General features: G+C 20.8%; 4 protein-coding genes and 1 long non-coding RNA gene across 10 annotated transcripts; 2 read left to right on the plus strand and 3 right to left on the minus strand.

Annotated features, from left to right (window-relative positions):
- The first annotated feature begins 229 nt into the window (after positions 1-229).
- Positions 230-3,871, plus strand: LOC102679785 (centromere protein L-like). 4 transcript variants are annotated; one of them, XM_031510340.1, is made up of 7 exons: positions 230-246; positions 1,244-1,391; positions 1,538-1,746; positions 1,904-2,292; positions 2,438-2,612; positions 2,700-3,151; positions 3,235-3,487. In XM_031510340.1, exons 2-6 carry the CDS (start codon positions 1,244-1,246, stop codon positions 2,793-2,795), a joined length of 1,017 nt encoding a protein of 338 aa, XP_031366200.1. In that variant the 5' UTR covers positions 230-246; the 3' UTR covers positions 2,796-3,151; positions 3,235-3,487. The 4 variants fall into 4 exon arrangements, with proteins under 4 accessions (XP_031366200.1, XP_031366199.1, XP_031366202.1 ...); XM_031510339.1 differs by lacking the exon at positions 230-246 and adding an exon at positions 428-446; XM_031510342.1 differs by lacking the exon at positions 230-246 and adding an exon at positions 3,607-3,871 and having other exon boundaries at positions 804-1,391; positions 2,700-3,158; positions 3,235-3,519.
- On the minus strand, positions 2,788-4,460 carry LOC102679656 (snurportin-1). Its single transcript, XM_006615377.2, has 5 exons — positions 4,274-4,460; positions 3,911-4,178; positions 3,666-3,854; positions 3,203-3,574; positions 2,788-3,131 (listed from the first exon to the last, which is right to left on the minus strand). The coding sequence occupies exons 1-5, from the start codon at positions 4,444-4,446 to the stop codon at positions 3,105-3,107; spliced, it is 1,029 nt and encodes a 342-aa protein (XP_006615440.2). The 5' UTR covers positions 4,447-4,460; the 3' UTR covers positions 2,788-3,104.
- A 260-nt stretch (positions 4,461-4,720) lies between these two features.
- On the minus strand, positions 4,721-5,140 carry LOC116185604. Its single transcript, XR_004150460.1, has 2 exons — positions 4,985-5,140; positions 4,721-4,884 (listed from the first exon to the last, which is right to left on the minus strand). It is a non-coding gene; the product is annotated as an uncharacterized LOC116185604 (long non-coding RNA).
- A 359-nt stretch (positions 5,141-5,499) lies between these two features.
- LOC102679909 (protein Hook homolog 3) lies at positions 5,500-8,148 on the plus strand. The gene has a single exon (XM_006615379.2). The coding sequence runs from the start codon at positions 5,958-5,960 to the stop codon at positions 8,061-8,063; it is 2,106 nt and encodes a 701-aa protein (XP_006615442.1). The 5' UTR covers positions 5,500-5,957; the 3' UTR covers positions 8,064-8,148.
- Positions 8,149-9,194: 1,046 nt separating this feature from the next.
- LOC102680050 (dehydrodolichyl diphosphate synthase complex subunit DHDDS) lies at positions 9,195-10,605 on the minus strand. Of its 3 annotated transcripts, none has more exons than XM_006615380.2 (5): positions 10,382-10,605; positions 10,121-10,294; positions 9,902-10,050; positions 9,555-9,739; positions 9,195-9,471 (listed from the first exon to the last, which is right to left on the minus strand). In XM_006615380.2, exons 1-5 carry the CDS (start codon positions 10,540-10,542, stop codon positions 9,241-9,243), a joined length of 900 nt encoding a protein of 299 aa, XP_006615443.1. In that variant the 5' UTR covers positions 10,543-10,605; the 3' UTR covers positions 9,195-9,240. The 3 variants fall into 3 exon arrangements, with proteins under 3 accessions (XP_006615443.1, XP_006615444.1, XP_006615445.1); XM_006615381.2 differs by having other exon boundaries at positions 10,121-10,282; positions 10,382-10,604; XM_006615382.2 differs by lacking the exon at positions 10,121-10,294.
- Positions 10,606-10,627: the final 22 nt, after the last annotated feature.

Genomic DNA, 10,627 nt, shown 5'->3' on the forward strand with positions numbered 1-10,627 from the left:
AATAGATTTACAACTCACAATTATTATCAGTATATGATAAAATTCTATATAAAAAAATAAATAATACACATTTAAAATTAATTCATTTAAGTAATCAATTAAATATTCTTAGTATTCTTCTTATTAAAAAAGAAAATGTATTACAAATTAAAAAATGTTTAATATTACATAATGATAATTTAACATAAAAATTATTAAGTATTAAAATATAGTTACTTTAACTGTATGTAATATAAAATTTCCCTAGTAAGTAAGTGATACTATATTACAACAAATTACTTATTGCATATGAAATTTGCAATTTTTATTTCACAAATGTATCAAACTATTGAGAAGTATTTAGCACTTAAATATACTTTTAATTAATATTTAGTACATATCAATTTAAAGTTTGAAGTTAGTTGAATAGAATTAATGTTTCAATTGTTTTATTATAAAAAAAAATTGTATGTTATAACATATTATATATTAATTATATATTATATTATATTTAACATCAAATTCGAATACAAATTCTTATAAATTCTCAGACTTAAAATTCAAACATAATATGTATAAAAAATTATTTAACATTAATATTTTTATTTAACATTAAAGTTTTTAGAAAGATTATATTAAGAAACAAGGTTAAATTAATAAATAATTAACTATTTTAAAATAATTAAAAATTTGCAAATATATAAAATAAAATAGAAATAAATAGCATTCAATTAAAAATTTTAATTTTAATAATATTAATTTTAATTTTTAATAAATAAGTGTGTTCGATTTTAATTGTATATTAATTTTGTTTTTCTATGTACATTGAATTTGTTGAATCAAACTCTATTATTATTTTTAAAAATAAAAAAACACTAAAAATCTTAAAAATTTAGGCACTACACAATCTAATCAAGAAGTTAATAAGAAGGAATTAAGAAACAAAATGAATAAGCATAGTAATTAATTAATCTGTTATCTTTTTACATGCGATATTCTAACAACTTATACCATGGAAACATGATCGTAAGAATTCCAAATACTTTTTTGGAATATCTTTTCTTTTTAAGCTGTTTTTCCATTGGTTGCTTTTGCGCGGGTTAAATATTCTGTGCACTCAGATGCGCATAGCACTTGCTAAAGTTTTTTATATAAAGTTTTATTTCAAAATTTGAAACTTTTCAAATAATTGTAAATTGGCAAATAAAGATTTTATTAAAATTTTATTTTTTTTAACATATTTATTTCATGATTTTATTATAAGATGGAAAATGATGTAGAAAATATACTATCAAATAGTGATCATACAATTCATACAATGTATACTCCTCGAACAAGAGGAAGACAACAATTTAGTTTAGGTATTAGTTCTGCTCCAGCAGAAGAAATTGAAGATATTAATACATTACAAGGTATATTAAAATAATCGTTATAAGAATTATAAATAAACTTTGTTTTTATTTTAAATTATACTTAATGTAATAATTATAATTATATATATATTTAATAAATTTTCTATATTATTAAATTATAATATTTTAAATTGTATATTTTACAGAATTATTAAATAAAACTTGGACTATTTTTGGGGTTTCTACTTTATTTAATTTTTATCAAGATGAAATATGTTTAAAACAATATGCAAAAAAATTAAGAGAAGAAGTTGCAAATAATTTAACACAAGAAGATGTAACATATAATACAGAATTTTGTATTATGGAAAACATAATATTGAGACCTAGTCCAATGGATCCACCACCAATAAAGGTAATAATAATAATAATAAACAATTTGAAATTATAAATATAAAAATTACTTATTGATGATATTATTTGTGAAATGTTATTGAAATTTCTTATTTTTATTCCAAACTAAAATAAATTTATATTATTTTTTATTATATTTACAAGAAAAATAATTACAGATTGAAGTTTATTCTGAAAAAAGTAATAATGAAGAAAGTTCAAAGAAATGTATATATAAAGGAATATTTCTGTCATGGAGAACTACTAAAAATACATTAACTGATAATTCTATAAGATTACCTCTTTTATTATGTCGTAGTACACAAGGTACTATGGGAATTGTTCATACTATATTAAGTCGTATGTTTGATTGTATGATTGTCACATTATCTGCACATGAAGATGATTTATTATGGCTTATTCCAATTGTAATTACTCCAACAACTAAAGAGGAACAACCAAAAAGCAAAGATGAAATTCATATGGAATATAAAATACCAGAACTACCAGATACAGATACAATTACAATAAAATTTAAAATTTTAGATTTAATAAAAATATTAACAGTGTATGTGTTTATTTATAAATTTTTTTAAAATTTGTAAATATTATGTAGGAAATATTATAATTTATAATATTCAAAATATTTAAAGTTATGTAATATGCATAAAAATAATAAAATATTTTCTATTCCTATATTACTTCTCTTTTAGAATTATAAAAGATCAAAATGATGAAGCAAGTCTTGAAATGACTTTTAATTTAGAACATATAGAAAAATTTCGTGAAGTTTTATATTCTCAAATTTTAGAACTTGCTGGTTTACAATTGGGATTGTGTACATTACATAAAATTCATCTCCCAACACTTACTATTATGGAAAATAAAGTAAATAAATAGTATTGTTAATTCTTATAATTCATATATACATTTACGTTTTTTTTCTTTATAAAATACATTATTTTTTATTTTCAGATGAAAGTAATGAGTGCAGATACTATGAATCGTATTTTATTATATTTAAATGAAAAAGCTCTTGATACGTTTCACACATTAAATCTTGAGATGTAATCTGTATAATATATTTTAAATTATTGATGTTAAATTATTGTAATATTAATTTTAACATAATAATTTGAATTAGTATATGCAGTTTTCATCATCATATGTTTTATAAATTTATTTAGATTTGGTATAATTTTTTTAAATATCACAGATTGTATAAAATATTAATGTTAGATTTCAAATACTATTACCAGTAAATTTGTACAACACAAAAGTTACATTCATAAAATATAAGTATTATTAACATCTTCAATATGTCAATTATAATTCACTTCCTTAAGAAGTTCGTTTATATAAATAAAATAAAGTAAAATTTTAGGAATTCTCATCTGCAATATCCATCTAGAAGTAAAAATGAATAAGTAAGAAGTTAATTAATATTTACTTTTCAAAATTAAAATAAATAAGCTTACTTGACTTTCTGATTCTTCTTTTCTTTTTTTAGCACGACAATTAAGAATGTAATGTACAAAATCTATATACCCATCAGGTTGTTCATCAAGTGGTGGTGGTACAGAAACACCAAGTACTTCTGATAACATAAAAGGTTTTAACCATGTTACAAGTGGAGTACGACCTTTAGTATATTGTCCATCTTTATGATAAAATAGTAAACCATCTAAGGGATACAAATTTGGAAGATTTGCTAATGATAAACTTATATCAGTATCACAACTGATATTTGGTAAAGATAACATGGGAAAACTATTTTTATATGTATTCCTTTTGTGTAATTCTTCGATTTCTTGTAATTTTGACTTTAACCAAAAAAATCTAAATTCAGTCTAAAATAAATAATCTTTTTTTAATTTTACAGCATTATAAGATATGTAACATATATATAATACCATATAATTTGAAAATAAATATATTTACATCACAATTCATCAATGATTGATTAGACCATGCAAGTACATCTAAAATATAATATATCTTTTGTTGTTTTATCCATAAACAATCAACAATGGTACAACTACTTCTATGTTCAGATGGATTACCACCAGGAAGTGCAGAATAGAATTTACCAAGGCGATTACCTCGTTTATTATATGCTTTAGTTACACCCTAAAATAAATAAAATATAGTAAAGAAAGAATATTTTCTGTTTTGTTTCAACATACTTTACATGCAACAACTAGAGTTCTTTTCCCTTGAGGACAAGGAACTATAATCCATTTTCCTAAAAGATCTTGAGGTACTTCCAACATCCATTCAGACATCATTAATTGATTTGCATAATATTTTGTTTGATTAAATTGGCGTTTAAAAGAGTGATAGCCTTTTTTATTTGTTTCCTCAATTTCTAATTCTTCTTCACATTCATCTTCTTCAGAGTTAAATGCTTCTTCCAATATTCCTCTTCCAACATTAAATGCTATGTCTCTACATCTAATAATGTATATTATTATTTTTATTTTTATAATATTTTATATAACTTATATATATTTTATAAACTATAACATAAATACATATTAAAAATATACTTTTTTTGAAATTGTAATAACCGTCGGCGTCTTATTTCTTGAGAAGTATCAATATTATCCACATCTAAATTATAATTGTCTTTTTTAATAGGTTTTTTGTAAAATATAGCACGTGGATTACTATTTTCTTTTTCATGTATACCTATTAAATTATCTTTCATCTCAGTTGCCATAATTATATTGATATATAGAACTGTATTGTACATAAAAAAATGTATTTATTATAATATAAAATTATTTTATATTTTTATGCTTAAAATTATTTTTATTATATATAATCACTATTAAGAAATATCAAATATAAAATATTTGTACAAACCTTTTTATAATGATATTAATATTTTATTATTTATAATGATAATGATATTTTTTATGATAAATTCAAATAAGATTTAATAACAAATAATCTTATACATTTTATTCTTATAAAAATATACCTATGTTATCGTACATTTAATGCATTTTTACGCATGCAAGTAGTTAACTATCATTCATGTATTATGTTAGTAGTTTTTTTTTGTGTATGTTTATTTTTTTATTAATGTAACCAATAAATATCTCAATGACTAGATTTTTCTCTGTTATATGACAGCGTGTTATATTGACAGTAGCTAATAAACATATATTATAAACTATTATTATTTCATCTACTTTCTTAAAAATAAAATATATTTCTATAAATTTATAATAAAACTAAAGCCAGCTACACACGTTTCAATATACTTATCAGATCCGATCGAAAAATGTCTGCATAGATCCATTAGTAAAAATATATAAAATAAAACTGTAATTATTTAATTACATAGCTATTTAACTAAAGCAAATATAAAAAATCATTCAATATATTTTAGCTAAAGTGTGTTATAATATTTACCACTTATAATAAACAAATTAATTTATAATAAATAAAATTCATAATTTAGTGAAGTATGGTTTAGCAAAAATACATAGAAAAATTAGAACTTAGAAATTTATAAAAATAAATTTTACATATAAATTAATAAAATTACTAATTTCAATTTATTTTCTTCATCCATTTTTAAATAATTGTATCAATTTAAGTATTATTTACATTATATAAAATTTCTTTAAATGCGAAATTTATTTACAGCTTTGTATATGATTTTGTATATGACTAGCTTGTATATAACTTTCTTTAAAAGTTAAAATATATTTTATTCTATCTTTTACAAAAAATTTTTTTTAGCTAAATCTGCAAAATATTTGTTGATATCAATAAATTGGTAATTTTGTCAACATAAGTAAATTATGTATAAATGCATTAAGTATAATATATATATTACAGATACATCTATTTGACAAGATCGCAATGTACTTACTGCAGTTATTTTAGAACGTGTGTAGTCAGTTTAACTAAAAGCGAAAGATAAAGTCTAACATATTTAATATTTTTCCTAATTTTATTTTGCATAAAAGAATGTCAAAATAACATTTTGATATAATTTAAAAAATATTTTTCAAAATTATTATTATAATAGTAAAATATTAATATTTTAATAGTATAGAAATGATAGAATATTTTTTAACCTTCAACCTAATTATTCAAAAAATAAATAATACGTTTTAAAATTAAGATTTAAACGAAAAAAAAGAAAAAGAATAGAATTATTATAAAATAAATATTTTTATGATTTAATCAATATATCTTTAATTATAAATAATAATGGATGATCAACAATTAAATAATTTAATTAAATGGTTAGATACATTTGATCTCCAAGGTTCTCATTCAACTGCTGAGGATATAAGTGATGGTGTTGCTTTAGCAGATGTCTTAGCTCAAATTGCTCCTGAATGGTTTACTGCTGCTTGGAGAGCAAAAATTAAAACTGATGTTAGTTCTAATTGGCGGTTAAAAGTTAGTAATCTTAAGAAAATAATTGAAGCTATAATGGAATATTATATAGAATGTTTAAATCAACAATTATCAGGTTACATTAAACCTGATGCAACTAAAATTGGTGAACATTGTGATAATTATGAATTACGTCGTTTATTACAATTAATTCTTGGATGTGCAGTTAATTGCAATCAAAAGCAACAATATATAACAAGAATTATGGGAATGGAAGAAACTGTTCAACAAGCAATTATGCAGAGTATTCAAGAATTAGAAAGTAATATGCATGGACCAAGACTAAGTTTAGGTACTAGTCTTAATTTTGAATCTCTAGATGTAGCTGATGGTACTCAACAAAGATTATTGACAGAACTTCAAGTAACTGTTGATATGAAAGAACAATTAGCACAAAAATGTCATGAACTTGATCAACAACTTTCACTTTTACAAGAAGAAAAAGCTGCATTAATGACAGAAAATAAAAAACTTCAAGAAAGATTAGATGAATTTGAAAATCCAGAATCTTGTTCTATTTTTAGACATTCTGGTCTCAGAAAACAAGTGGAAGCATTGAAAGATGAATTATTTAAAGTAGAAACATCTAGAGATGATTATAGACTAAAAATAGAATTATTAGAAAAGGAAGTATTAGAATTACAATCTAGACAAGAAGACTTACAAAAAGCAGCTGACGAGGCTAATAATCTAAAAGATGAAATAGATGCCTTAAGAGAAACAGCAGATAAAGTAGCAAAATATGAGCAAACAATAGAATCATATAAAAAGAAAATGGAAGATTTAAGTGATTTAAGAAGACAAGTTAAAATATTAGAAGATAAGAATTTAGAATATCTACAATCTAAGATAGATTATGAAGAGGAATCAAAACGGACTACAATGCTGCGTAATCATTTAGAAGTTTGCAAACAACAACTTGCTGAAGCACATCATAAATTAGATGAACAAACTAATAAATGTGATAAACTTGAATTTGAAGGGAAAAAAATGGAAGCTCAATTAAGCACTTTACAAAGAGAAAGAGATAGATTAATTGTAGAGAGAGATGCTTTAAAAGAAACAAATGAGGAATTAAAATGTACACAATTGCAAGCAGCAGAAAATATAGCAAAACCTAGCACTGATACTGTGACAAATACAGAAATGATTCCTCTTGAAATAAAAGAAGAGTTATTGTGTTTAAAACATGAAAATAAAATGTTGAAACTTAAACAAATGGGAAATGAGGATAAATTACCAACAGTTCAAGCATTATTAGAAGATTCAGAGGAAAGATTAAATACACTTAGAGGTAAAAATCGTAAAGCTAATCAAAGAATAATTGAATTAGAAAATAGATTGGAAGAAGCATTGGGAAATCAATCAAGTGGAGACAATAAAACTGATAATATTAATTTAGGACAAAAAATAACACAATTGCAAGATGAAGTGAGAAAAATACAATCAGAAAAAGAACGTTTAATTTTACAAGTTGAAGAACGAGAAAATGCATTGCAAACTCAAAAACAAAAAGTTTTTGCACTTCAAGAAAAATTAACACGTCGAGAATATGATAATGCTGCACTTGAGGAACGTTATAAAAAATATGTTGAAAAAGCAAAAAGTGTTATAAAAAGTTTAGATCCTAAACAAAATAATTCATCTCCTAATGAAGTAGCTGTTTTAAGAAATCAAATTTTAGAGCAGCGTAAAATTATGGAAGATATGGAACGATCTCTAAAAGAATCAAAATTAATTAAAGAGATGGAAGAAAAATTAATGATATCTGCTTTTTATCGCTTAGGTTTGACTTGTCATAGAGAAGCAATAGATCAACGTCTTGCAGCTTTAAGTTCAGGTCAGGGTCAATCTTTTTTAGCAAGGCAAAGACAACCATCTGCTAGACGTCATCCACCTTATAATTCTAAATAACAACTAAAAATTATTTATATTTATTGATTTTAATTTAATTAAATTTTAAACTAATGAAAAATAAAAAAGAAAAAAAGAAATAAAATTAAGGTTTTGTTAAATTTAACATTATATTATTCTATTATATTATTAAATTCTATTTATTTAAACAATATATATTTCATTGCGCATTTAATCATTAATAAAACATTTATTAAAAATATATTAAAAATATTTTAATATTTTACAAGCATATACATTTGTAAATATATAATTTTTGTGTATATGTATATTATTTTGAATTTTTAAAATATAATAATGAAATATAATATATTTACAAAATATTAAAATATAATAATATTTAAGTTTATATTTCTATTTTAAAATTACACTAATATTAATGTGCCTGATCATATTTATGTAATATATTTATTTAATAAATATTTACTTTATAATGTTTCTGCAAAATAAAAGTTTTGATTAAAAATTTTTGAAAATATAAAAATGTTTTATTAATGAAATATTAAATATAATGTATAAAATAATATATAATATATTTAGAAAGAGTGATAATGTATGAAATAGTGTATATTTAAAAAAGTATTAAAATTAAGCCAAATATTTAATTTATAAATGTAGCAGATTTGATGTACAGGATATTTCAAAAAAATATCTTACAAATTTTATAAATGTATACATATAAATACATATATAAATATATACAAATTTATATATTGAATGAAATTAAAAAATAAATTTATGGATATGCATAACATTTATATTTTTGTTTCATTATATATAAATATACATATATAAATTTATGAATGAAATGAAAATGAATTTATCTGTATGCATAATATTTCTATTTTTTTTTTCATGTTTTTTAACATTATATATATTATATTTATTTTTTAAAAGAAATTGTTTTATATACATATTAATACATTTTTTATAGAATAAAAGAAGAGTTATAGATTTTTAATACTTGTACATATTTGAATAGCATTAGAATATTTAAAAAAATGTACAAGTATTTTTAAAGTATATACATAAATTTAAACATAAATGATTAAGAAAAATTGTTTACATAATATATATATATATAAATAGTGTTTACATAAATATATATTATTATACTTTAATCTTACTTGATATTTATAATTAATCTTAATTAAACTTATTTTATAATATATATTATTTAAAAATTTGACAAACATATTCTTTGAAGTGCAATTTGTCTTTTATGATGCAATTTGTCTATATATGTCAATTGTCTGCTATTTTGTATTTTTGGTTTTATATTTTGTATTTTTATTATCTTTTGTATATCAGAATAACATCTTTGATAATAAAATATTGCATTAAGAAATTCCCAGAGATTAAATTCAGGCCATAAAACATTACTAAAATAAATACATGTATTTGATATCTGAAATTTATTGAAAAATAATTTATAAAATAATATTATATTAAATAACAAATAAAAAATAATATTAATTTTTTTAAACTTACTTGCCACATAAGAAAATCACTAAATCTAACTTCTCCAGAAGTACGAATTAATAAGTCAGGATTTTTTGAATTATTAGTATATAAACAATTAGAAACTAGTTCTTCATCAATATCTTCAGAAAGAATATCACCACATTGAATACCTTCAATTACATCCTTAATAGCATGTGTAATTTCATCTCTTGCTAAAATAAATAATTATAAGAAAAAAATTTTAAAAATATGAAAATTATTAATTTACATTATGATATATTTTATTATTATATTCATTTTTTAAAACAAAATTATTGTTTGATATATTAATATATAAAATTATATAAAATATTTATATAAATAAATATATTTACATGTATATGCAAATGCAATATTAAGAAATCCTTTTTTATGTTCTTTAGTAATAATCATAGTTTCTGCTATTAATTCTTGTAGATTTTTAGGTAATAGAGAAAAATTACCAATTATGCGAACACATAATCCATGTTTTTTTATTTTATCCCTATAGTAAAATATTTGTTATATAAAATATTATTAAATGAACTGTTTTATAAATATAATTTTTGACATACTTTTCATCTAATAATCTTTGGAATTTTTGTTCTGCAAGATTTAAAAGTCCATTTACTTCTTCTCGTTTTCTTTTAAAATTTTCAATACTAAATGCATAAAATGTTACTTCTTGTATACCAAAATCCATACACCATTGTAAAGTTTCAGCAAATTTATCAAATCTTAAAAATAATCTATATTTAATATAGAATATATAAAAAAAATAATATAAAAATAAAAATATATATATGTTATATAAATTTATTTTTATTACTATATACCCTTTTGTATGCCCCTCTATTTTTTCTATTCCATTTTTACTTGCATAACGTCTATTACCATCCATTATAAATGCTACATGTTTAGGAATATATCCAGCTTTTAAAATTTTTACAGCCAAACGTAGAAACCAATTTGAAGTATTATCTCTTATCCATGACATTTTAAATATAATAATATAATGATATAATATTTAAAAGAATATCTTAATTTATCTTAAAATAATAATAATAAATATTTGAAATATA

Source organism: Apis dorsata, unplaced genomic scaffold (genome assembly GCF_000469605.1).
Source record: "Apis dorsata unplaced genomic scaffold, Apis dorsata 1.3 scaffold_222, whole genome shotgun sequence".
Taxonomy (NCBI): Eukaryota; Metazoa; Arthropoda; class Insecta; order Hymenoptera; family Apidae; genus Apis; species Apis dorsata.

What these genes read in the sequence shown, in the direction of transcription:
- LOC102679785 (XM_031510340.1), top strand. Translation starts at nt 1,244, where the DNA reads ATGGAAAATGATGTAGAAAATATACTATCAAATAGTGATCATACAATT. An exon ending in AGATATTAATACATTACAAG is followed by an intron (nt 1,392 to 1,537) that starts GTATATTAAAAT and finishes TATATTTTACAG; the next exon opens with AATTATTAAATAAAACTTGG. An exon ending in TTACTATTATGGAAAATAAA is followed by an intron (nt 2,613 to 2,699) that starts GTAAATAAATAG and finishes TTTTATTTTCAG; the next exon opens with ATGAAAGTAATGAGTGCAGA.
- LOC102679656 (XM_006615377.2), bottom strand. Translation starts at nt 4,446, where the DNA reads ATGGCAACTGAGATGAAAGATAATTTAATAGGTATACATGAAAAAGAA. An exon ending in CTCTAGTTGTTGCATGTAAA is followed by an intron (nt 3,855 to 3,910) that starts GTATGTTGAAAC and finishes TATTTATTTTAG; the next exon opens with GGTGTAACTAAAGCATATAA. An exon ending in AAGAAGAATCAGAAAGTCAA is followed by an intron (nt 3,132 to 3,202) that starts GTAAGCTTATTT and finishes TTTTACTTCTAG; the next exon opens with ATGGATATTGCAGATGAGAA.
- LOC102679909 (XM_006615379.2), top strand. Translation starts at nt 5,958, where the DNA reads ATGGATGATCAACAATTAAATAATTTAATTAAATGGTTAGATACATTT.
- LOC102680050 (XM_006615380.2), bottom strand. Translation starts at nt 10,542, where the DNA reads ATGTCATGGATAAGAGATAATACTTCAAATTGGTTTCTACGTTTGGCT. An exon ending in ATAGAGGGGCATACAAAAGG is followed by an intron (nt 10,295 to 10,381) that starts GTATATAGTAAT and finishes TATTAAATATAG; the next exon opens with ATTATTTTTAAGATTTGATA. An exon ending in TATTGCATTTGCATATACAT is followed by an intron (nt 9,740 to 9,901) that starts GTAAATATATTT and finishes TATTTATTTTAG; the next exon opens with CAAGAGATGAAATTACACAT.